Source organism: Acomys russatus, chromosome 13 (genome assembly GCF_903995435.1).
Source record: "Acomys russatus chromosome 13, mAcoRus1.1, whole genome shotgun sequence".
Taxonomy (NCBI): Eukaryota; Metazoa; Chordata; class Mammalia; order Rodentia; family Muridae; genus Acomys; species Acomys russatus.
In genome coordinates this window covers 62,447,070-62,469,263 of record NC_067149.1, presented here as the reverse complement: position 1 = coordinate 62,469,263, position 22,194 = coordinate 62,447,070, and the positions used below count along the sequence as shown (strand labels likewise).

At 38.9% G+C, this 22,194-nt stretch overlaps 1 protein-coding gene across 1 annotated transcript in view; it reads right to left on the bottom strand.

Annotated features, from left to right (window-relative positions):
* The window catches only part of Pik3c2g (phosphatidylinositol-4-phosphate 3-kinase catalytic subunit type 2 gamma), a 297,903-nt gene that overhangs the window by 25,373 nt on the left and 250,336 nt on the right, over positions 1–22,194 (bottom strand). The window contains exons 30-31 of the mRNA XM_051155525.1: positions 17,345–17,420; positions 6,329–6,423 (exon numbers count right to left, since the gene is read on the bottom strand). Coding sequence (XP_051011482.1) covers positions 6,329–6,423; positions 17,345–17,420 — 171 coding nt within the window. The remainder of the gene's footprint in view (positions 1–6,328; positions 6,424–17,344; positions 17,421–22,194) is intronic.

The following is a 22,194-nucleotide window of genomic DNA, read 5'->3' as shown; positions in this document are numbered from 1 at the left end:
GAACCCCCACAGTTACTGCTGTTTGACTCCATAGAAGATTTTACAATACAGGGAAATGTGTGTGCTGAAGAGCTGGCTCAGCAATGAAAAGTGCGTGTTACTCTTCCAGATGGCCCTGTTTGGTTTCCTGCACCCCTGGTCAGGAGGTTCACAATTGCCTGTAACGCCAGCTTCAGGGAAGATGGCGCCCTCTACTGGCTCCTGCATGTACCTGAACTCAAGCGCAGGCACATGCATGCATGTGTGCATAGATGGGGATACACACACACACACACACACACACACACACACACACACACACACATCACATAATTTAAAATAATAAAACAACTTAAAAATATAGGCAAATGACAGACTCTTCTAACAGGTGATCCTGGGAAATAGTATTTGCATGTAAAGAAGAATGAAACTAGGGTCTAAAGAGATGGCTCCTGTCCCAGAGGTCTGGGTTCGATTCCCAGGACCTACATGGTGGCTTACAGTGGTCTGTACCTCCAGTTTCAGGGGATTTGTTGCACTCTTATGGCCTCTGTGGACACTGCAATAGCATGGTCCTCAGACATATTTGCAGGGAAAACACCCACACAAACAAAATAAAATTAAAGAAGACTGAAACTACATTATTACATGTCATCCCAAACAAAAATCAGCTCAAACTATGGAAAGATCCAATGAAATACCTAACGTGTTGTTGAATTACGAGGTGAATACAGGAAGAAGATTCCAATCTCTAGGTATAAGCAGTGATTTTCTGAAAAGTTTTAAAAGCTTTAGCACAGCAAAAGAAATAAGAGTGGAAAGACAGACAATAAAATAGGAATGATTCTTTAGAAACTACTCATTTGACTGGGAATTAATATCCACAGCATATAAAGAAGTAAAAAATATACCAAAAATGCATAATTGAAATAATAAAACTGGCAAATGAATGGAAGAGACCAATAACCTCATGAACAAAGCAGAACACTTAAAGTGAACTAGGAAACACATGGACTTTTGAGCTTTGCTTGTTCTGTCTTATCTTTGTTTCATAAGCAAGTGTTTCCTCCTCTCTTATGTCTTATGAAACAATTTCCTAACAAAGCAACACCTGTGACTCAGCACATGACTTTTTCCTCATTCTGAATAACTCCCGACTTGAGCAACATAATGATGAGGTTTGGAACCACTCACTTCATTGTAGTGGTGACATTGAGGACCTGGGACTATTTACAATGTGTCACAGCGAGAAGAAGAAAGAGGAGAAATGACACAGACTGGGGAAGTCTGTAAGCTCAGGAGGATACACACACTGGAACACTGCACAAGTGGTGGGAAAGGATATCTAAGGTGAGGTGCCTGGAAACACCCTAGAGGGTTACAAAGTATTGCAAATCTGAATGTTCAATGTTTCTTTGCCATACAAAACGAAATACTGTTATATATCTTGGCTTGGCTTCTAAATAATTGTAGTCATTTGTCAGCTGTGATCACCAGAGTAATTCATGTTGGGTTTCTTTGAAAAGGAAAGAATATTTTTAGCAATTATTTTTGAGCTTGTGTTCTCACAGGAGGAATGGAGTTCCTAGAACAAAGCTTCAAAGATTTAATATAAGATAAACAATTCTCATCACACTTAATATAACAGAACAGGACTCCAGGCATAATTCATTTTAATATTAATATAAGATCAAGCACAGTTTCTGGAGTCTGATTACTTTGGTATGTGAACACATTAAAGGCTTTAAAATTAAATAACAATTAGCTAGAGCTGGAAATAAGCAAAGAAAATAATTTAAGAATTTGTAGATGTTTTTATGTCCTCTATATTAAAATGAAATCTCTATTTTCAGATAAGCAGGAAAAATAATGGTTTAATAAAACTCTGAAGGCAGCAGAGATGGCTCAGCAGTTAAGAGTGTATGCTGTTCATTCATCAGACCCAAGTTTGGTTCTCAGCACCCACACTGAGTAATCCACTACCTCCTCTATCAGCAGCTCCATGTCATCAGATGCCTCTGGTTTCCATAGAAACCTACCCCCACATGCACCTGAACACAGATACACACACACACACACACACACACAAATGCACAGACAGACCGACAGACAGACATATAGACATACACACACATGTACACACATACTTAATGATAATAAAAAATGTCTGAAAAATGCAGAGCATTTTTGTGGCTACTTTCAAAAGTTGAGAAGAATCTTAGTCCTTATTTGTTTATATGAGAAATGATCTGCTGTTTTTTCTTTTTATGAAGTATTTGAAAGATTTGAAGTGGAAACAAAAGAGGATTGGAATGCAGTCTTACAATGAGAGAGGACTCACTGAAGGAATGACAATGACATGTGCGACATGTTTGACTGAGCCATCAGTGCATACAAAGTTCCTGGGGCAGCACTTGTCTTCATATTCCAGGAACAGCAAGGAGACATTCGTGATTGAGGGAGCCTGAGGTCATACTTGAAGTTGACCATGTCAAGGACACCAGACTTGTACAACTTCATATGTCATTAGGTATCTTAATTTCATTGTGAGATAAGACTTCAAAAGACTAAGAAGAAAAAAAAAAATCACAGGAACCCATTTTTCTCCTTGGAGCAATATTTTGACTACTAGATCAGAAGGAAACAACTTTATAAAGCTACAACAGTGATCTAGGTGGTGGATGATGGCGATTTGAAGAAATATGGATGGAAAATTCTAGATCTTTGAGTTTTTTTTTTCCCAAACAGAATTTTCAAATAAGATCTATGTAGCTTGTAAGAGAAATGAAATGACTAAAAGCTTCAACGTGTGTCGTTTGAAGGCAGATAGTGAGACTGTGATGGGAACAATGGGATGTCTACAATAGAGCCATCAAAAGTTAGATTTGGAACATACTGAGTTTGAGATGCTTATGGGATTCTGAGAAGCATTCTAACCAGCTGTATACATAGCTCTGGAGCTGGGGAGACTAAAGAGCTTGAGTCATAAAGAGGGAAGACAAGACAGGAAAAGACAAGAAAGATTTGAATCTATGAAGTTAGAGGTGGGAAAAGAGAAAAGATCTGGAACGGAAACGTGGTATTCTGACTTCTCTCAGTGTTCGCAGACTGGGGAGAAGAGAACCAATATCACAGGAATGAATGCCTGTGTAACCTCAGAACTCTGGAGGTTGAGGCAGGAGGATTGCTGCTAGCTTGAGCACACAGAGCAAGTTCCAGGACTGCCTAGAATATATAGGGAGAATATATAGTGAGAGCAAACAAAACAAGAAAGATAAGAGGCGGGGGAGGGAGAAAGGAGGAAGGGAGGGAGGGAGGGAGGGACAAAGGGATGAAGGGAGGCAGGAAGGAAGGAAGGAAGGAAGGAAGGGAGGAAGGAAGGAAGAAGGAAGACAGGACAAGAGGTGGACAGAGATGAGCACTGAAACAGTATTGGTAATGTTATGAGGCGCTGAACCCACACGGCCAAGCTCCCTTTGAACCTCTAGTGGGACTCCAAGACGGTTGGCTCTTTATTATTCATTTTAGCTCCATCTCTAGTTCTTGGTCTTTCCACTCCCATTCTTCTTCTTCCTTCATCAGACTAGCTCTGAATGGCCTCATTGGCATGGCTCAGCTTCATGAGTGTAAAATGCATTGTTGGAAACTGTCAAAAGCAATTTTGGAATTCATCCGTTGAATGGAATGGGTGACCAACTTAGTTAATATTGTTTTTGATCAAAATTTAGGCATGACCACTGAAAAATATCACCCAGCTTACTGTGAGATTTATATTCTAGATCTGAAAGCAATTTCAATAGGCTTTGTCTAAATTGGTTTGAATAATGACAACATTACCAAAACAATTATATCATCTCTAAGGGGACTGTTCTCAAGGCTAAAAACAAGTTCTCAAGGCTATGTAACAAATTTATACAAAATGTTTTGACTTAATAATATTCCTTACCATTCCTTTTGTCACATGGTGATATAGATGATCAAGACCCATGAACACACACGTAGTCATAAATTATATTTGGCTGAGTCTTCATTTCCCAATGTAAACATTTCTTGAACAACTGTTATTCTGATTTAGAACAATTTTTCTTATTCAAAGCAATGGAGGATGATTGTTTCATTTGGGGACAGAGCGTTTCATCTATCAGGCTGGCCCCAAATGTGCCACACAACTGAGGATGACCTTAAACTTTTGATTCTCCTGCCTCTGTCACCATGTGCTAGGATCTTATATGTGTGTCACCATGCCTGATTTATGTAGTGTTGAGGGATTGAACTCAGAGCTTTATGCAGGCAAGGTTTTTGTTGATGGTGCTACATTTTCAGATAACTGCTTTAATAAGTGAAACATGCTCAAAACTTAAAAATATGTGTCCAGATATTTCAAAAATTGCCAACTGTGAACACTACAGATTAGTAAGAAGCATCCTTGGATCTCTGGCTAATACTAAGTTTTCTGACGGATGTATCCCCTGCAAATTATGCCAATTATGTGCTCACAGAATAAATATTTATTCAATATAGTGTGCACCAGACACATGTCATGTGGGGAAGTGACTGCTCTCTTAGAGCCTTCCAAACACACCCTGAAGGACTTATGTGCGTGAGGAATAGAGCCAACACTGAGCTGGCTGATTCACATCCTGTGCAGTGTTTTGGTAGTTACGTCACATGGAGGGCCTGTTTGGTCAGCCTTGGGCAACTGTGGAGGAGCTGGTGATGTTTAGCTTCCATTTTCTGTTTACTATGCCCATGTTCAATCATCCATTACTTAACCTCGTGACACTGAAAGCTCTCTGGCCTCCAAGACAACTGCCGTGTCTCTTTCTCCAATTCTTTCAGATTTTTGTTTTGTTTTGTTTTGTTTTTTGAGACAGGGTTTCTCTGTGTAACAGCTCTGGCTGTCATGGACTCTCTTTCTAGATCCACCTGCCTCTGCCTCCCTAGAGTGCTTAGACTAAAGGCATGTGCCACCATGCCCAGCTGATTTTCATTCTTAATGAGGCTCTTTTGTGGCCTTAAAGGGGAGTTTCTCCTTCCCTTCAAGGTCCCACACATTTATATCTGTGTGTACTGTATATATATTTTTTATGTCTAATTGACTTTCTCTCACCTTGAATCTGGATTATGGCCTTGAGGTGCTTTTATTCAAATAAGCCTTACTAAAACAAACTGTGTGAGCTTTCTGTTTAGCACAATGGAAAACCTGCCCTGAATTTCTAGACATGGTTTCTGTGTTAAAGGATGTTCCCTGACAAAGACAGAGCGCAAAGACTGGAATAGCTATCTACTTTCTCAGTGTACAGACATCAAAACAAGACCACAGCATCAAGAAGGGAAGGGCTGGGAAGATGGCTCAGTGGGGAAAGTGCTTGATGTTCAAGCCTCAGAACTTGAGTTTGGGTTCTAAGCACCCAAGCGAAGGCCGTACACAGCAGCATAATTCTGTCACCCTGGTGGTGGAAGGGAGCATGTAGGCGCAGGCAGATAGCTATTTGGGGCTCACTGGCCAGCCAGCCCAGCCAAGTAGTAAGCTCCAGACTCAATGAGAGACTGTCTCAGAAAAATAAGGTGGAGAGTGACAGAGGAAAAGGCCCGACTCCTAGCCACCAAATGTGATTGCGCACACATATTCGTGAACACACACATGCATGCACACAAGCACACACACTAACATGCACTCACACACAGAAATACTGAATAGAAAAAAATGTACTAGTGACCATTTAAAGAAATAAAGATAAAATGTTTGATAAAAAGAGAAAATACAAAAAGATGCTTCAAGAATGTCTAACAAACTCCCTAAACAACAAAGTCCCAGTTTTTGAGGAGAGAGAAATGCCGCTAAAAAATAACACCAGAAGGTAGTGACTAAGTTAAAGAAAAAAAAAAGGTATAGTGTTACTTTTGGGTGGAAACCTTAAGAAACTCTTAGCTTCGCAGAGAAGATCCTCAGTGGAAGCACAGGAGGTGTGGATCCCACTGCACAGAAGGACAGAGTGAGTGGTCTTCCTCTGAGCTCAGCTGTGGGAGCCACAGAAAATCCTGAAACCAGCCTTTTTCCCCCTAGCCACTCCTGCTTTCTTGGCGAGTAGTCACAGGTTTCCCCCAAACTTCATTTTGAATGGAGTCCTGTGTGCATGTGATGACTTCCCCTGTGAGATTTTCTATAGCTCTACCTTAAAGACCATGTTCGCACTGAGATAAAACCATTGACAGTGGCTGCTTGGTGCTCATTGAATCTTGGTTGTTAGACCCATTCCTCTTACTAATGTTGACAGTAACGGCCCAGAGGAGGCAGCTGTCTGCCCAATGGATGGCTCACGTCTCTTTTGCCAGGGAAGGAACTTACGATGTTTTTCATGTGTTTCAGTAGAATGGTGAGCTTCGCGTCCTCATGTGTCATCAGTAACTGCACCTTAGGGGTCTTGTCTGGAGGATTGTCACCTGAATAAACAGTGAGTGTTAGTTAAGTCAGAATTAGCTCAACATATAAACCTTTTAAAGACTAAACAGGACCAGCAGAAGGAGACAAAAGGAACATTCTTCAGTTTATGCGAAAATATTCAGAATTCAGGATGCTGCGCTACTTAGTCGGAGGTGGCATTTGTGTCTCGCCTGCTTGACCTACCTAACAATCTTTCTGATAGTCCTATATTCAGCTTTGATTGGCAGCATCATTTAAACTGCTGTGTGAAAGTTACACCTTCATGTAACTTTTAGTTGTCATTTCCTCCTTAACCATTATGATTAGTTTAAAATACTGGAGGTCAAAGAGAATAAGAGTCATCTTTAAGGTATATTTTATTTTTCAGTGAGAGAGAGAGAGAGAGAGAGAGAGAGAGAGTATCTGCATGTGCTCATGAATGCAAGCGACTATAGAGACCAGAAACGTCCACTGAATATTCTCAACCTCAAGTTACAGGCTGTTGTGAGCCACAGACATGGATGCTGGAAACCAAACTCAGGTCCTCTGGAAGCGTTCATAAGCCCCGTGACATCCCTCCAGTTCAGTAGTGGCCTTTGGAAGTCAGTGAATCCAGACTCTCACTATGACCAAGGTAATCAGATGTCTGTTGGGGACTTAACAGGCACTGGGGACCCTGAGGAGTCACTCTGCATTTGCACTTCCGTCTGCCCTTCCTATCCCACAGAAACTGGTCCAATCGGAACATTTAGCCTGACCTGTCAGATCATTCTCTACCCTCCTCTAGACTGCAAAGCTGATTGTTTCCCGGATTGTAAAACTACTGTGGATCAAAGTGACTGTTTGTATGCTACATTTTCATTTTTATGTATTTTATAGGTGGGTCGGTGTGTGCTGTGACATCGGGGAGGAGGTCAGTGTGTGCCCCGACACCAGGATGGAGGTCAATGTGTGTGCCATGACACCGGGTCAGCGGTCAGTGTGTGCCCTGACACTGGGTTGGAGGTCAGTGTGTGTCATGACACCAGGTTGAAGGTCAGTGTGTGCCCCGACACCAGGGTGGAGGTCAGTGTGTGCCATAACACTGGGGTGGGGGTTGGACAACTGTGGGAGGTAAGTCCCTCCTCCTTCCCTGTGTGTTCCAGGGGTCGAACCAGGGACACCATGCTTGGTAGCGAAGGCCTTTGTTATCCCACGGGTCCTGAGATTTGCCTGACACCAAGAACACTTTGTATTATTGTTTTTCCATTTATTTTATTCCCAACTATTATTTTATCTTTTATCTCACATATTTAGTTCTTAAACCATTCTTTGCCTTGTCCTTTCTTTCTTTCTTTCTTTTTTTTTTTTTTTGTTGTTGTTGTTGTTTGTTTGTTTGTTTGTTTTTTTCGAGACAAGGTTTCTCTGTGTAGCCTTGGCTGTCCTGGACTCACTTTGTAGACCAGGCTGGCCTCGAACTCACAGCGATCCGCCTGCCTCTGCCTCCCGAGTGCTGGGATTAAAGGCATGTGCCACCACGCCCTGCGCCTTGTCCTTTCAATAGCTTTCATTTTATTTGCTTCCCTTAAAGTGAGTTGACCACTTTTTTTGTTTTTTGTTTTTGTTGTTGCTGTTGTTCTGTTGAACTGTTATCTTTTTTCAAGGCCTAAGCAAAATTAAAGTATTTTAGGGTCTCCTTTTCCTTGGACACTCATAGTCAGTTTACACTTACACTGTAATTATTCCCTATGCTTTGTCTAGTCGATTTAGCTCTATTTCAGAATTTACTTCTTCTATGTCCCTAAAGGATATAATCTGCTATTTGCGTTATGTACACACACTAGGTACTTATTTAATAACAGAATAATGTCAAACTTACCTTGAGGCACATCATTATGTAAATAAAAGACATTAGTGGGGTTTTTTAAGCTAAATTTTCTTTTTTGCTTTTTTTTTTCCACCAAGGAGTAAGCATCATTTTATGGATCTAATGACTCCTTGGATAGTCTCTGGTTGTACAGATACTGAGGATATTTAGAAAAAAGTAAAAAGTCAGTATTCAGTGTAGGATGTACTGTGTGGTCCACTTGGTTTTCTGATGATTACTCTCAACCTCTAACTGTTCCCAGTCCATTAAGATTGCAGGAGCAGGGTGTGCCATTTTTCTGTGCCTCTTTCATGCTTTGGAGCAGGTTATTCATCACATATACGTGATACTAGTTTTATTATCAAGTAATTGGGTTCATAGTTAATAATGGAGGTTATTGATAATTAAACGAGGGCTTCTTTTAACCAAGGGGACATCTGTTATATAAATACATTAAAAATCACTTAAATATCCTCATTATAGTGATTGAGAGACACTGTAAGTTGATTCTCACTGAAGCAAATTACGTTTCATAATAAAAAAAATTTTACTAAGCACTAGGTATGAAGGTGCTAAAATACTGAAGACATTTTAATGTACAATGAATATTATATTTGAACTAAGAGGTGAAGGAATTATTAAATAGAAACCCAATGTATTTAATGAGAGAAGTTTTAATTCAAGGGTAGGAAATTATCATAAATTTATGATGAGGTGTCTGAGCAGTAGAGGTGCAGTGGCTGTGTGCCCTGACTGGTGATGCTTTCCTCTGGCTAGATACTCCATCATAGCCTTAGGGGGTTCAGAAGCCCAGAAAGATCTGGGGTCAGTAGGGATTCTTAACAGCTAATAGGTTCTTAGTAGAGAGACTTAAAAGATTGAGAATGTGCCAGCCTATGGGAGGCATTTACCTAACTCTCCACAGCAAACAAGTAAGGTTAGTTTCTCCTGCTCTCTCTCTCTCTCTCTCTCTCTCTCTCTCTCTCTCTCTCTCTCTCTCTCTCTCTCTCTCTCTCTCTCTCTCTCTCTCTCTCTCTCTCTCTCTCCCTCTCTCTCTCTCACTCACACACACACACACACAAACACACACACGTGGAAACTAAGGCATTTTCTCCAAAGTCAGGCAGGTCAAACATGGGGGATCACAGGCACTGACTGTGACTATGCTTGCCTGGCCAAGATCTGCCCTATATGGAGCCAGTCAGAGAGAGGCTGCTGAGACCCATCCCTAACTGAGTGTTGACAACTGGGCAGTAGCAGCAAGAGTCACTTGCGGGGGTGTGGCCAGTGGTAGTTTGCTCATGCCCTCAGTGGATGCTCCACACCTATACACCTGTGGGGGGTCACTGACTGGTCTCAATGGGTTATACAAGAAAAGTGCATGGAGGTGGGAAGAGGTTGGTTCTGTAAGGGAAGCTTCAGGACAGATAAAGGGGGGAGGACAGTGGATATGATTAAGACACACTGGATGCATGTATGAAAATTTCAAAGAATAAATTAATACTATTTAAAATAAATGGACAGGAAAGGAACATAGTGCAGGATTAAGTGATATTGGGGGCCATATTTATAAACACCATGCTGTAAATGATAAAATGAGCATCACAGTGTAGAAGAAAAGGTTTAAGTAAAGAGCTTGGGGATGAAAGCTTGAGGATAGCTTGATATGGAGAGAGATATGCTAGAATTTTCTGGTCACTGTGGGGATTTGCAATGCTCACTGGCTTCCTTGTGGCTGATAAAGTATTATCAAGTGTACATGTGTCTGTCCTGAGTGCCTTAACTAACAAATATACTACTTTCTATTTCAACAAAAATAGCATTTTGAAGTTTTTTTTTTTTCAGGAGACAATGTATTCTTGTGATTAAAGGTGACAAATGATTTTTAAAGAATGAACTAAAAAAAATCTTCCCATGTCTGGTATCTCCTACCCACTATTCTATTAATGGTTTCTGTATCTTTCCATAGAGATACATATTGTTTTCAAGCTGATCCATAAAAGCAAAGATAGATATATAATTCTTCTTTTCCATCACTGTAAAAGGCCATGACCTATTATTCTTCTGCACAAAGCATTTGTAGATATTTTTATATAAATATTACAAAAATTAATATTGTGATTATCTAACGAGTTCCACAGGATGGGCGCGTGGACCTTTTCCAGTGTTGTGTGGGCATGTGAATCATGTTTCCAGGGACAGCCTTGAAGACACGTCACCTGTGCTGGTCCGAGTGTATTTGCCTGCGTAATTTTGATAAATATTGCCAAATAATTCCACAGTGCTTGTACCAATTTGTATTATCACCAGGAGTGTACGAGAGGCCTGCTGATTTTGCGACTGAGATGCTAATTAAATTGTTGGGTTTTTGCCAGCCTGATGGGAGAGAGGAGGTGTGAGAAACCCATGGCATCCATGTAATTTAACTTGTAATTCTCTTACGAATGAGGTTGAGCATCTTCTCATTGGTCTAGAGCCACTTGCACTTTTGTGTCCTTATCTTTCATAGTCTTAATTTTCTTATCAATTTCTAGAGGACAATTATATGCTAACTGAACAGATCCTTGAGATGAATCAGCAACATCTCATCTACATGGTCACTCACCATTGTGTTTTACTTTATTTTACTGAAGTGTTTATTGCTATATAAGGTTGTCAATAGCTCTAAGCTTTACCCTTGCAGTGCACTTTAGGAATTATAAAGGTTGCCCCGGATTTTCTTGGTCATCTATGATTTCATTATTTGCATTTATCATTTCTTCCTCTATTTGTAGTTTACACTATGCAGTGCAGGGTGTTATAAGCCATTTATTGGGCTTCCCTTCTCTGTTCTGGTCACATACTGAATTTTTCAGTGTATTTGGCTCTACTCATGGACAATCTATGGCAACCTTCGTATTGACTTATTCATGTGTCCACTTAGGCACATTCATAACAGGGATTTAATTTTTATGGATTGTAATATGAGGCCTTTTGTCCATTTTATTTCTTTGCTCTGGTTTTACAGATTTAAAAAAAAAATGAGTCAGTTAATATTTTTAAAGAATACATTACACTTAAATATGTGTCATCTTTAAGATGTCCTAAACCTTTTTATGAGAACACTATTGTTGGGACTTAAATATTCTAAATAGGCCTTATATCTGACATATTTAATAAATATATATAAGAACATCTGTAATATGATAGATACAAGTATACATCAATCTGTAGCTGCTGTTTTCATTGAATGTATTTTTGAACCTGTTTTGGACAAAGTCAGTACACTGAGCATATGGAGTGGAAGAGACACATGTTATCCAGCATGAGAGAAATTGTTAAAAGCACAGCGAATAAGTAAAGTCTATATTATGGTGAATGTCAGCAACATCAAGGCCTAAAACTCTGGGCGCTTCCAAAATACAGGCAAGGTGTGATTTTCACAGGTGGCTATGGACATCCTTATTGAGAAGATACATTTTGAGGAAAGGGTGGAAGAGGTGAGGAATGAGCCTTGCCTCATTTTCTACACCCGTCCACTTTCTACACCGTGAAGACGCTGTGATATGATCTTGAGTCCAGGGTGGGGGGTTGTTCGCCATTTTTGTGAGTGTGTTTTTCAGGGGTTTTCCCTCATAATTGTTGTTAGAGTTTCTCATGCAAAGGTTATTTCTTTTTCCTTTTTGAGATTTTTTAAAAAGGAAATTTAGTGTTATCAAATGTCCTTTCAGGTCCACTGACATGGCCATGTAAGCTTTTAAAAAATGTTTATCTCTTTATGTATAATAATAATATTGAATATTGAATGGTTTCTGGTCATTTCTCTAGTGATGAGCTGATGGGTCATTTTGTCTAATAGAGTTTTCCATTGATATTCATGAGTGATATTTATCTCTGATTTCTTATTTTGCAGCCCTTATCCATCTTGACGCTTTTGGTATGAAAACTTTGTTTCAGAAAGCAAATGTGAATAATTTTCCTCTCACCTCCATCTTTAACTGTTTAGGCAGCGGAGTAACTATCAGGTTTTAAATCACTGAGAGCCCGTCAAGACTCTGCTTGGGCTATTTGTGTTGTGTTTCGAATTATGATTTTGTCATTTCTGGTCAGCTGGGCTGAAGAGCCAGCCGTGATATCTGAGCAGCATCGCTGAGGTGACAGCTGTGTGCTGTTGGGACGGTGGGTAACTACTCGGCTGAGGCTTTGGAAATTTGGGGCTGCAATTTCTTTTGACCCAAAAGTTATTAAAATATATTTTGTTTTTAAATCCCCAAATGTAATTGTCTTCTGCCCTTCTGAAATGATCCATCCAGTTTTACTATGTCACAGTTAAATGATAGCATTGAGAGTATGCCTACTTTCTGGAATTTGTTGAACTTGTTTTGTGATCTAGTAGGCATTTAGGAAGATCATCCCTTCTGTTTTCAGTGTGAGGAAAGTGACATAAAACCAGGCATTTGCCTTACTCGTTTTACTTATTATTATTATTTTTAATGAACAGACTTTTCTTTCTCACTGAAGCATTCACAAATTGAAAGTTGCATGTTAAAGTATTTTCTACTTAGTGTGCTTTGGTGGGTGTCTCTCATGTGTCTCACAGGTTTTGCTTTATATATGTAGCTGTCACATTATTTAATGGAGAGTCATAACATCTTGTATTATTTGTAATTTCACAGTCTAGATAATAGTTCCATCATTTGTTTTCTTATAATAGAAGCTTTGGAACCCAAATTGCCCTTTTCCTAATCAGTGTTTTGACTTCTGGTTCTTTTCTTTTCCCTAATGTACCTATGGCAACATTTAAAATCTCAACCTTTTAAAATCAATTTGTTTTAGGTGTTTTCTGTTTGTTTGTTTTGTTTTTATAGTGTCTATAGTTGTGGTTTGGATTTTCACTCCAATTTTAAACCATTTTTCCTCAGTAGATGAGTTAAGCTCACATACAGCTATTTGTGTTTTGTTTTAACTCTAACTTGTTGCTGTTGTGATTTTTAATGGAAGATTTTGCTAAGCAAGCTGTTACTCTTTGCACATTTGTAATACCTAAGGACATTGTTGGTTTTGTTACAGGATATACCCTTGCTTAATAGCAGTAGATTTTTAAAAACTTTTTTTTGACAGTATTTGTTTCTTAAAAGAATCAAAGGCAAAGACGTATTTCTCACTACATTTTTATTGGCTACCCAGTTGCATTCACTGCTGGAACTTTCCCTAATGTCTTCCTGGTACCAGGCTGCATATGCTTAGGAGTAATATGTGTGAATTATTTTCTATTTTGAAATATATAATGTATCCTGAGTATATTTACCTTGACATACTTCAAAACATGACAGTTCAATTTTTCCCCATCACATGACTTATCATTAAAACTTTAATTGGAAACCTACATTCCACAGTTCAACTTCTTTAGATCTGTTTTTTTTTTTTTTCTTTTTTACTGAGTGGATAGCTAGACCGTTGAGTGTCTGACTTGTGGAGTTGTGACTTCAAATTCTCTTTCAAATACACATCATAAAGTGGAGGCAGTGACTTGATGTGATGATGCAAAGCTTGTCTTTACAACCATTTGTAATTATAAATATCCTTTAAATCCTCTTAGAACTGATAATTATTGCCCAATGTTGCACTTAATTACCTATTTTATTATTTCCATCATTTCGTCACGTGTCTGTCGTACACACGTGAGAATTGTGTGGTGGGCATGGATGGGTTACTTAATTCATTTTTGTTTGCATGACAGTACTATTGGATGTGGGAGGTGTGGATGTGCTCCTCAAAGACCTATGTTTTGAAGGCTTGGTCCTCAGCCTACGGTAGTGTGGGGCCTGGTAGAGCCTATGAAGGTGAGCATTCTGGGAGGAGAAAGCTGTTACTGAGGGCTTTCTCTAGAGGAGGACATGAGGACCCTGCTTCCTTTCTTTTTATCTCTGTCCTGTTCTGCCACATGAGGTGAATAGCTTTGCTTCATCATGTATGTGCTCTAACCATGGCCTTACCAGAGATCCCAACATGATTAAATGTACAAAGACTAAAAGTGTTGAAACCATGAGCCCTGATAAACCATTTCTCTTAAATTGACTATGCCAGATATTTATTATAGCAATGCAAAAATGTGCAAGCTACATTAATCTTTGTAGCATACAGAAGATTATGTCATCAGAGAGTTGGTACAGAGAGAGCTAAAATAACATCCACAAGGAATTTTTAGATTGTATTATGAAGTCAATAGCATTCACTATAATAATTTGTAGAAGATATTTTCCAAAGTGATGCTTTAAAATATTCTAGTGTTTGGGAGCTCTCCTGTGTCAGGATGTTTCCATGACGTCAGGACTGTGGGAAGACAACATGATTCCAAACCTTTCTCCTTTTACAAAAACACTGATCTACCTTATAGAGATTATCGCCATGTCTCTGTAGCTGTCACCACCTACATTTGTTCAGTCATTATTGGGGAGTGTTTGTATGGGAAGCCAGACTTGGAGGTACATCTTGGATCACAAAGGAGGGCAATATGGACACCCTTTATCCCATCAAAGAGTTCTTATCTGTAAATTAACACATGCTCCAGAGTCATCATTGAAGTAAGTGGCTTGAAGGACAGTGAGCAGCTAAGAAGTGTTACAGGAGAGGAAAGCCGACTGGCATTGAGATGAGATGAAGTCTTATGCTATTGCACAAAATCATATTTTATGAGAATTTGAAGCCCAAGGACTATTAGTGTCTCCCAGACTTAGGGTGACATGTTGTTTCAGTTTGATTTCTGTTGCTGTGATAAATACCACAAACAAAAGCAACTTGGGGAAGAAAGAGCTTATGTGACTTATAGGTTAAAGTCTACCATCAAAAGAAGTCAATAGAAAAATTCAAGGATATGAAGCAGAGGCCATGAAGGAACGCTGCTTACTGGCCTGATCCTTGTGGCTTCCTCAACTCCCTTTCCTATACAGCTCACGCCCACCTGTCTAGAAACGGCAATGCACTAATAGACTGGGCATTCTTCATGAAAATATCCTGCAGACATGCCCACAACCAATCTGAAGAAGGGAGTTCTTCTGTTGAGGCTCTCTCCCCCACGTGTGGCAAGTTGACAACCAAGATTATCCAGCATACACACTATTCCTTCTGTGACTTTGAGGCTTTTATCTGGAGACATAAGTATGCAAAGTCAGCACTTAAATAGAGGTGACCAAAGCCTCGGATTTTCATTTAAGGTTGTTCTATGTAAATCAGTATGTGAACACATTTGAATAACTTTGCCCTCTAATCATTTAACAACATAAGCTTACAATTTCAACTCAAGGATGAGCATAATGCTCAAGTAAATGGGCTTCTTGCTAACAGCAGCTATTCTGCACCAAAAGATTAAGAATCCAGAATTATAAAAGAGGGAATGATTTGAAGAACAAGGTAAGGCATAGCTTCCTGCGAGTCCTTGCTCATTATAGTGACTTGCATATCCTGCTTGGAAGATGTGTCCTATTGTTTTAAGACAGTAGGCTGTTTTTAGTAGGCAGCCTATAACTTAGAGATTGCACGAATCAAATCTTTTGTCACTCATAATGACACAATTCTTGAGTGTTGATGACACAAGACATTTTAAATTTGGAAATGTTCTCAAAGCGCTGCTTCAGTTTTTATGAAAACTATCATACTTTTGGGTGCTTATGTATTTCAAAATACCTTTCAGAAATACTGCTACAAACAAAACCAAAAGTCAACAGTAATCTGAGGTGTAATTTCTTGAAACATCAGGTAGCAATTTTTCTTGAGGGACTTTAGTGACAAAGAGGGCCACACAGTCCCATTTGGACAGCATCTCTAGAATTCAACAACTTGATATTTTATTTTTTCCAAATCTGGATCATTAAAGTTTGTACTATTGATGGTAGTAACATCTCCCTAGGTAATTAAAATTAATTATTTTCTTTTTTTTTTCTTTCTACTTTCTCCCCTTCTCTCCTTAGAAGTCCTCATATCATTCTCTCAAAAATTAGAAGTTTAAAGCAATGCAGGTTCTGGAAGGGAGTCCTTGACTCGGAGTTATTTCTAGTATCTCAAGAGAAGCTGGTTAGGTGCAAACACAGTCACATTAGTTAATAAATAATTATGCTGCAGGACAGACTATCAGAAAACTGTCTAGTAGGCAAAAACATACTTAGGATGTCAGAAGCCGGTGTGACAAGCACATGCATATAGCTTTGAACACAAGAGCCAGGAGGTGAATGTAGACGAAATGAAGACTGAGAGTTGAAAGAACTGGTGATGGCTGGAAAATATGGATTTATAAACATGGTGATTAAAACTAGCACATTTAGTGCTGAAGATGGCTTCATGATGAAGAGTGGTTACTATTCTTGCAGAGGACACAGAATTAAGTTCCCAGAACTCACATCACCTCTAACCTTAGTTCCAGGGTATCTGATGCCCTCTGGCTTCTGGCAACACTTGTACACATGTGCTGCACATGCATACATGCTGCCAACAAACATAACACAGCAAATCAGGCAAATTAATCTCTATAAAAAGATAGCATGTTATTGGATTGCCATTTCTAGTTGTAGAATATAGTACAAATGCTTGAAATGGATAGAACTTTCAAAGGAGCTTCTGTCAGCATAGGAGGAAATGATTGGATGTCCATTAGAACTCAGACAGGACACGTTTGGAAGAGAAAGAGATGGTGGCACCAATGTGAGGCTTTGTTCAGAGAGTGGAGTGCTGTGGGATTTAAAACGTAAGAGTGAAACTCTCTGAATATTTGTTTTATTGTTGTTGCTTTGTGAGGCAGTGGCAAAACTATAAGACTCCCTTGCCAGAGAAAACAAAAACTCATCCTCTGATACGCAATTGTAATTCAAAGGACAACTAATTGAAATGAGGGATAATGTGGCATCCTGTCACTATCTTAAATGAACAAGCACATCTGTGTTTATCTTAACTTGAAGACCATATTCTTAGGAGGTTCACGCTCTTTAGAAATGCTTAGGGGAAAAACATTAAGGCCTTAACATTAAAAAGACATTATCAGTTGAAACTGAAGATATTCCCGGTGGATCGTCCTGACAATTATATATACAATCATTGCATGTGGTAATTGTGACGGATTCACTTGCCTGGGTACACAAATGGAGAGTCTTCAAGTGTTGTCTGTATATTGTCAGATAGAAAAAAACTAAGCACACAATCACTCTGAAAAAAAAAAAAACATAAAATACAATAGTATAATATCTCATTTATAATATTTTCCCACTAATCCTCATCACTCTTGCATGAAACATTGCTTTATTATATGATTTTTTAAATGAGTACCTATTATCAATTCCATAAACAGAAAAAAATTTGCAGGTCTACTGTCAATATTGTTGTGCCATGAATTAAGCTAGGTTTTTTTTTTTTTAATGTGGCTTCAGATCGATTATATTTTTTCAAGAGACTCAAGGTTGCTATGTTGCTGGAGGTCATCATAAATGTTTATGTTCTGTAATTGTATAATTATCTACAAGTCTTACAAATCTCCCTTTTCTGGAAAATATAAAGCTTTAGATAAAACATTCTGAGAAAAAAATGCTTTCCAAATGACGTATTTTCTTGCTTTGTGAGAAACCATCACTTAAGGTTCAATCCAAGATTGTTCACTGAGGATTAAATCCCTTCTCAGCACCAAGGACTACTAGGGCATATTAAAAGACAGGCAGATGCATTAGGTACTGTCTCTCTTTACGATAGTCTAGGAGAGAAATAGCGTTAAAGGGAACAAGTTCTAGTCATGCATATTTTAGGCATAAAATTTAGGTATATTTTGTCTAAATATGAAATGAGTATAAGAATAGGGATCATCACAAATAAATTAGAATTTAACTCAAGTTCCAAATATATGTATGCCTAGTTAATCTGAGAATAGCCTTTCCTTAGTGAAACCGGCGTTTACTTTGTTGTAAGCTGTCACGAAATGAAAGTAGCTTATCCTCAGAAGATATTCAATGATTGTATAAAGAACACCCTGAATTATTGATCACATCATACACACACACACACTCACACACACACATATATATATGTATGTGTATATATATATGTGTGTGTGTATATATATATGTGTGTGTGTATGTATATATATATATATATATACACCAACATGGTAGTGCTTGTCAAGAACTCCCAGGTCAGCCTTCTCTCATTTTGTGCAATGCTCTTTCAAACCCCCATCAGGAAACTTTTATTTCCAAAGTGACGTCTCTGCTGATGACTCTCTCCACTATAAAACTGCTGTCAATTCTGTGGACACACACACACACTTGCATTCCTTCCTTCATATTGCAGTGGAAGAAATGTCTGCTTTTCATCTTACAGGCTAAATTGTGTCACTCCCACAAATTCACACACTGATTTGGTACATCTCAGAACCGTAGAATGTGATCAGATTGGGAAATGGTGTCATTTGGGATATAATTAGTTGAGCTAATGTGGTGGATTGAATGAGCATAGCCCAGATAGCTCATAGATTTCGGTACTTGCTCCCCAGTTGGTGGAACTGTTTGGGAAGGATTAGGAGGTGTGGCCTTTGTGGGCTTTGAGGTTTCAAATGCTCACTCCATTCCTAGTCAGATCTCTCTCTACCTCTTGCTTGTGGATCAAATGTGAGCTCTCAGTTATTGCTTCACTTATCCTGCTTGTCAGCCTGCTGCCATGCCCCCTGTCAGGACGATCACAGACTCTAACCCTTAGTAGCCATGAGTCCCAGTAAACATTTTCTTTTAAGAGTTGCCTTGGTCACGTCAATAGAAAAGCAACTACGGCATGTAAGGTAGGGTGCTCTAATCAAATGCGATTGGTCCCCTTATAAAAAGGGATGGTTGGTTATTACAAAAAGAAAGCAATACAAACAGACCCTGGGTGAAGCTGGCTATCTATAGAAGCTCAGGAGCAGAAGCAGGCAGTGATTCTTCCTTCCATCGGGTGTGAGGAGGAAGCACTGTTGCTGACACATTGGGTTTAGACACCCAACTGCCAGAATGCTCATGAAGCAGGTTTCTGCTCCTTACGCCAGTGTGGTGAGATAGAGATGGCTGTAGAGAACCATCCAGCACTGACTCCTTCATCAATGCTCTGGCTCTAATATTCACACTCAAGGAACCATGTAGAAACCCAAATCCATTTGCTATCTCTCCACTGTCTCTTCTTTTTCATCTGTGTTAAACATGGTCAAGCAGAAAGCTGTGCAACATGCGCTCGTGCATAAAGAACATGGTGAACCATGTTCTCCCTGACACAAGTGAAGCCAGAAAAGGTCTCACACTGTGGACTCCTCTATTCCTACTTATGTTATGGTCAGTCATGAACAGGTTTTGCCTAACTGGCCTCTAAAATATACTCTCATCTTATTTCTAATTATCTCTGTATTAAAAAGTATTCTTTTTCAGAATCCAGCAGTTATTTTGTCAGCAGTGACAGGATTTGATATTTGCTTTTCTGATACTGGACTCTGTCCATTTCTTACCCATCTGTGTTTCCGCTGCTTGTTTTCTTACCCATTTTCCTTTTGTTTATAATTTAAGTTTTTCATTTTAAGTCTATCACAATTCAGCATAGTGTTTTAGGGTGACTTTGGTGACACCTTTACTGACTCAGAAATCTAAAGCTGTCTTTGAGATTTGTCTCTTTAGATTCAACTTTATATCTGAATTCTCTCTGTCATCTATATCTATTTATAGATATAAAAATATATCTATATCTGAATTACTTTTGACTGGCTTTCTTGACCATTCAAAGATGTGTATCAAGAAATGCAAGTCAAAAAAAAAAAAGAAAGAAAAAAAAAAGAAATGCAAGTCACTCCATTGTTCTGTTCCTCCCATGTCCAGGCTCAAAACAAGTGTTTTGTTGTTTATCTGTATCTTGTCCTACAGATAAAAGAAAATGCTAAATTCTGTGATCACAGACCCACAGCTCAGGAATGTCCATGTATTTTAATTTCTCTGAAGTAGACACAGTTGAGTCACTGGCAGAGTCAGTGCTGAAGCTGGTGTCCTGAGAAAGATTTGAAAGTACCATGCCACAGGATGAAAGAGAAACTTGACTTTAGGAGCTGTCACCAGCTTTGACAGCTACGGCCACATCAGCCTCAAAATAAGTAAAAGTAGGTATCTCCCTTCTGTGTTACTGTCACATTCCTAGTTCTAGAACCTTCAACTTCCATCTGGGTTTTAGCAGTTGGGTCCACGTTTCATCTTGCTAACCCTTCTCAACTCTGCTTCTGCAAAGTTACCACTTGCTCTTCCAAAAGAAATATTTAACAATTAACTTCCTAAATCCTGATAGTGGCCACGTCTTCCCTCTAAAAGAAGCGACCTGTTCTTGACTGGGGCCTTCTCCTCACCATTTCTTTTCCATCCCTTTATGTGTCACTGTATGGATTATATTTATCTCATTAAAGATGCCCTGCTTTCTTTATCCTCTTTTTTTTGTACATGTTTCTTTCTTCTTCCTTTCTACCTTGTCCTTCATTGGTCCCATGATGATTACTCACTCTTTTTCTGTGAGCCAGTGACTCACCAAGAGCAGACTGAGAGCTAACCCTCACACACACAGTGCTGTTTAACCATGCATTGCAGAACAAGCCGAGATCCAGTGCAGTGCAGATCCAGTGTCTTCCAGTGCGAATGGCCTTGATTCCTAGTGTAAATTATTCTTATCAACAATTTATATTCATTACAAACTAGGCAATTGTCATATTCTGTCTCTACACTTTGATCTGTTATGAAGTTGATGAACAGGAGCTCATATTTAAGAAAATCAGTTCATAGTCAAGCAGCTGACTACAAGTTATTTGTTTCTTTGTTTTTTAATTCGAATGTTTAAAATAAAATCTCACACTGAACAGAACTGGTTAAAGAAAACACAACCTTCTTAAATCTTTGATGACTGGTCAATTATTATTGCTAATTTTTTTTTGGCAAAAGTTTGGACTTATTATCCAATGGATAATGAACCTCCATATCAATCAAGATGTCTTTCCTATTAGTTCCTGAAACATCAGAGCTAGTTAATTATTCCTCTGTGTTTATACTGCCATGTCCTTGAACTCTTTATAATTCTGGGCCTGGAAGAGGTACTAAACATTAATTCTTTATTGCAGCATTGTTTTTCCTTCTGCAAGAGAATATGGTCCAGTGTCAAGGAGAAAAAAAAAAAGCGCTAAAAAGAAAAGTACAATAAGTCAGGTATTGCAATCGCAATACCCAGTGTGATTAAGACAGGAAGATCAAGAGTTCAAGGTTAATCTGGGCTACATAGTGAGACAATTTCTCAAATAATGATGATATTACTGAACCTCAAAACAACCATTAAATTTCTTTAGGCTTATTTATAAATAGACTTACTTATAAATAAGGTGTTTTGGAAACATGCAGATGCATGGCTTTCAGTAATAATCCAGACCAGTGTTTCCAGCTGGGCTTGTTGTGCTGTCCAGGCATTTACTTGGGTGATTATACAGGGCACAGTTCTGAAGTTAGCAGGCTTCCAGGGACTGTGTGCCTCCACACACAGCATGGCCCTCCCATTTTGTCTGTACAATATTTGTGACATATTTACAAAAAAATACTTGCTATTTATCAGAAATCCAAATGGAACTTGGTTGCCTGTGTATTATCTAGCAGGTGGACAATACAAGGTACTTGGAAAGTATGTAGCTAATTTTTGGGTATTTCAACTACTGGAGAGTTCAACTTATAATCAGTGGTCACTTAACCTAAAATATCTCATACATTCTTGCATTATGTGGTCTGGGATGTGGATCCATGCTAGAGTGTCAGGAGCAAGGGCCTGAATCTCCAGCATAGAAAAACAGGACCCTGAACAATCAAATAAAAAGTTGTCAAATAAAAGGTTGTCTTCAGGTTATGTTCTTACTGGGAAATGCTTTCTTGAGTAAAAGCTCTGATTTTAACTTCTCCATTGTAGA